The sequence below is a fragment of the Montipora foliosa genome, chromosome 14 (assembly GCF_036669935.1).
Source record: "Montipora foliosa isolate CH-2021 chromosome 14, ASM3666993v2, whole genome shotgun sequence".
Taxonomy (NCBI): Eukaryota; Metazoa; Cnidaria; class Anthozoa; order Scleractinia; family Acroporidae; genus Montipora; species Montipora foliosa.
Window position 1 is genome coordinate 4,723,226 of NC_090882.1, and position 3,967 is coordinate 4,727,192.

Below are 3,967 nucleotides of genomic sequence, written 5' to 3' on the forward strand. Positions count from 1 at the left end.
CTCATCGTAACTTTTTATATTCTAGATTCACGGTTCAAAATTAATGTTGTTTTCATGTCGTAAATATTTTATTCTCGATCGACCATCCCGGAAAGTTCCTTCTGCTCTTTCTAACTGAAAACTGTGTATCAATAGTTATTTGCTTTTTCATCAATATTTGTTTTGCATAAAGCAAGCTAACAAAATCTGTACCTTGCTGAGTTCGCATTTGTTAGCGTTAATAGTATTTTCGGTCAGATGCTTCTGTTTTTTATGAGGGGTTTACTGTTTTGGTCTCCCATCCTAACACTAACCCCGCTGAACAGGGGAAAACTTCAGTGAAGTCTAGTATTACAAAGCTGTCAGATGCTCAGAGGGCACACTTGTGGTGAAAAGAAGTTGTGAGGGAACTTGAAAATTATCAACATGTCAGCCCAGAAGCCAATGTTTCTCGCTTCTCTTTTATTTGTTATTATTCGGAGACTGGAATGCTGTATTTCAATACCACACAATTCAGTGCCTTCTGATTTTCTGTAGCACGTACCACAGGCAACCCAGTGTATGCTACACGGAAGCATCTCGTTTTTTTCAATCCGACCTACCGACCGACCCTATATCAGGAAACGCATTCGACGATAAACGGAAAAAAGCGGAATGGCCTTTGGGACAGAAAATCATGATCAGTATGAATTATCAAAGAGAAATTTATAGTTCTAGAGATCTCATGACCGGATGAAAATCTCGCGATAAAGTCTTTTTATGAAAACGTTCAGACTGAGATTTAAGCTAAATTTTAAGATCATCTTTATTTTGCATTTGTTCGGTTTTGTTTTTGTTTTTGCGACTTCAGTTCAAGAACATGTTAAGAATTTCATCAGGCTCAAAAAAAATTACGAATTAACGTTCAGCCCCAAAATTAGACGTTGTTATAAAAGAAATTATCTGTTGAACATTGCTTATTTCAACAGAGAATCGCACAAATAAACAGGTCTCCGTTGCAATATCGACGTTCAGTTAGCTTCAGTAGCCTCAGCTGCCCGAGCTTCGTTGAAGTATATTCTTAACGGTAGATGACTTTAGCAAAACGACGCGATCGGATAGTTGTCGTTGACAAGCGGTAGCTAAGGATACTGATAATGATATAAAAACAGCCAGCGTAAAAAATGCTATTGTTTTAATTTCTTTCACAAAGTCACCGAGCTTTTATATCTCCATTCGTCGCTTAAGAATATCAGCACTTGCTTACTAAGCACTGGAAAGTCATTCTTGGCTAGGGTTTTGGCAAGTCGCGTGAGATGAATTAGTTAAAGTTCCGAGTTGTTCTTCAGAATTGATCATATTTGTTGTATACGCGCAAACATGACAGTTAAATTTATAAGGATCTTTCTTGTGGCTGTTGTCCTACTAATGTCAGCAACAAATATTTTATTTGTGGTTGAAAACTGGAATTTAACTCTTGATGGTAAAGCTGTGAAAGCGAGCGAAGAAAAAAAGCTATCTAAGGGAGAAATATTCTTGAACGAGCCCTCGACTTTAGACGGTGAGTGTCATTTGAATTACTTAAAGTGCTTCGCCACGTCATTGTCAAAGACGCTAAACATCTTGACCCAACTTCAAACCCCAATTATTATTTGAAAACATCGAACAAGTTCTTCGCTAAGTTGTGCGTTGTTCGCATTTCAGAAAAACCGGAGTAAACTTTCCAAAACTTATAAGGCATTGTTCACCAGACAGATTTAATTATAATATACTATTCAATATTCACGGCCTTAAAAATATTTAAATCAAACGGTAAAAAATCAGGAATGAAAAGTTATTGCGGTTTCCACATCGCTGTTTAACAAAATCGAACAGTGTTGAAACCCTTTGCGGCCCGGGCCTTTCGAATAAACGCAGCTGTCTTGGAGATGGCTTACACGCAGAAATGATGCTATCGTAATTATGTACTGTGGTTAAAATGTTTTGGGCGTGAACGAAGGTAGATTTCACTTTAATTGATACGCCTTGATGTGAGTCTGTGAATAAACGTAGACGTCACGAATAAGTTGACCAATGACATCTACGACCGGAGTTCTTACAGTATCTACTGACGATACACAAATCACTTGACTTTGAAGATGATTTCCGCTCAGGTTATCGAAACGTCCTTCCCAGGACTACACTCACCCAGACGGTCGTACTTTACTTAATTATGATATGACTCCTGGGTTCAAACTATTTACGGCCATTTACGAATAAACGTAGAGTTTCATAATTCTTGTGACATTTGTTGGATACGATCTCCCGCGGTCGGAGAATCCAGCAAACAACTCAAAGGCGAAGAAGATATTGATAAACCACATCATTTCTTTTGCTATATCAGATAATATGGATATACAAGTTTTCTCCAGCAAGGGCAAAGCGTCTATTGTCGTCAACGGCGAATTGGTGAGTATGAAATCACAACAATTATTTAGGAAGTAACTAAACGCATTGGTTTAAACATATTTATTGGCTTAGGTTTTCTCTCATTTTCTCTTGGTTTTCTAAGAAGCTCTTTTCAAAAACATCAGTCAAAGTGTGCGAACATCGTGTATCTAGGAAATGTGTGGGGGTAATGTGAATACGCATGCGCGCACGTGTGGCGCAAGTACGAATTCGAACGTGCGTGTAAACGTGCAGGTTCATGAAAAATCGACTTTGGGGAACACAACACATTCACTTGCTAAGCAAAATAAAAAAAAAAAGGATAATTGGAAGGTTGTTGATTGTGTTGATTGTACCGTGATATGGATTGTAATTTAAGTGGATCTTTTAATTTCAGAATAAAAACTAGCGATAAAAAACGACGTTTCGATCTCTCTGAGATCATTTTCAAGTAGTAAAAGAAGCGAATAAAATCTGCATATATAAGTACAAATTAAGACGTGAGAATGTCCAAAGATAAAATATGTAAATACAAGCGCTAAAATGTAAGTGTTAAAATATTATATAAATAACTTGCACGGATTAAATCTACATGACTGTTGGTTAAAACGCTAAAGCGTGAGTGTTAAGATACCAAAACGCTATAAAGAACTATATAAATAACTTCGCACGGATTGAATCTGACTGTTTGTTCAAAGTTGGTTTAAGCTCCTTTATAAAAAGCATTTCGTAGATGAGGCAATCGAATTTACTTTCGCACTTTCTCAAGATCTTAAAGTCACGATATATGTCACTCGGGACTGTTCCATGTTGCTCTTTAATGTGATTCCCGATTGAAGACGATCCTTTCATGTGTTCCTCGACGCGCTGATAGAGGTGTCGGCACGTATACCCGACATAGTTTGCATCGCACAAACCACACTTGTAATGGTAAACAACGCGTTGCTGGTTTATGATAGGCGGCTTCTTTTCTTTCGGTTTGATATGGTGTCCAATCTTACGGCTTGTATACACGGCGTGAATATCAATTCCAATTTTTCGGCCCAGTTCCCCAAGTTGCCTTCGCGCTGAATTAGCCGATCTCTGATCTTTGAAAGGTAACACTATTCTGACAGGCGCTTCATTCACGTTACATGCTCGTGTGGAAATTGCCTCGTCGGAAACTTTCTTGGTGACAAAATTACTGATGGTCGATTGCAGCAGTTGGGCTGGGTACTGAAGTCGGGAGAACGTTTGTGTGAGACGGTCACATTCCAGGTGGAACAGTTTCCAGGTAGATGACAATTTAAAGGCACGATCCAGCATTGTTTTTAGCAATGACTTCTTGTATCTAACATCGACGTGGCTCTTGTAATGCAGCAATAATCCGGTGTCAGTTGGTTTTCTGTATACCCTTGTCTCCAAGCAACCATTGCATTTCCGAATCTCCGTTCCCAGGAAGGGAAGTTTACCGTGTTCGCCAAGTTCCATGGTGAAGCTAACCGATGGATGGATCTCGTTCAGAACAGAAAGGAATGATTTTGCTGTTTCGACGTTGGGCATTATGCTTAATGTGTCATCCACATAGCGTTTGTAGAACTCG

The 3,967-nt window shown here is 38.7% G+C and overlaps 1 protein-coding gene across 1 annotated transcript; it reads right to left on the reverse strand.

The window, feature by feature from the left end:
* Positions 1 to 2,789: 2,789 nt before the first annotated feature.
* LOC137985226 (uncharacterized) lies at positions 2,790 to 3,957 on the reverse strand. The gene has a single exon (XM_068832772.1). The coding sequence runs from the start codon at positions 3,925 to 3,927 to the stop codon at positions 3,037 to 3,039; it is 891 nt and encodes a 296-aa protein (XP_068688873.1). The 5' UTR covers positions 3,928 to 3,957; the 3' UTR covers positions 2,790 to 3,036.
* Between the last annotated feature and the right edge of the window lie 10 nt (positions 3,958 to 3,967).

What these genes read in the sequence shown, in the direction of transcription:
- LOC137985226 (XM_068832772.1), bottom strand. Translation starts at nt 3,927, where the DNA reads ATGCCCAACGTCGAAACAGCAAAATCATTCCTTTCTGTTCTGAACGAG.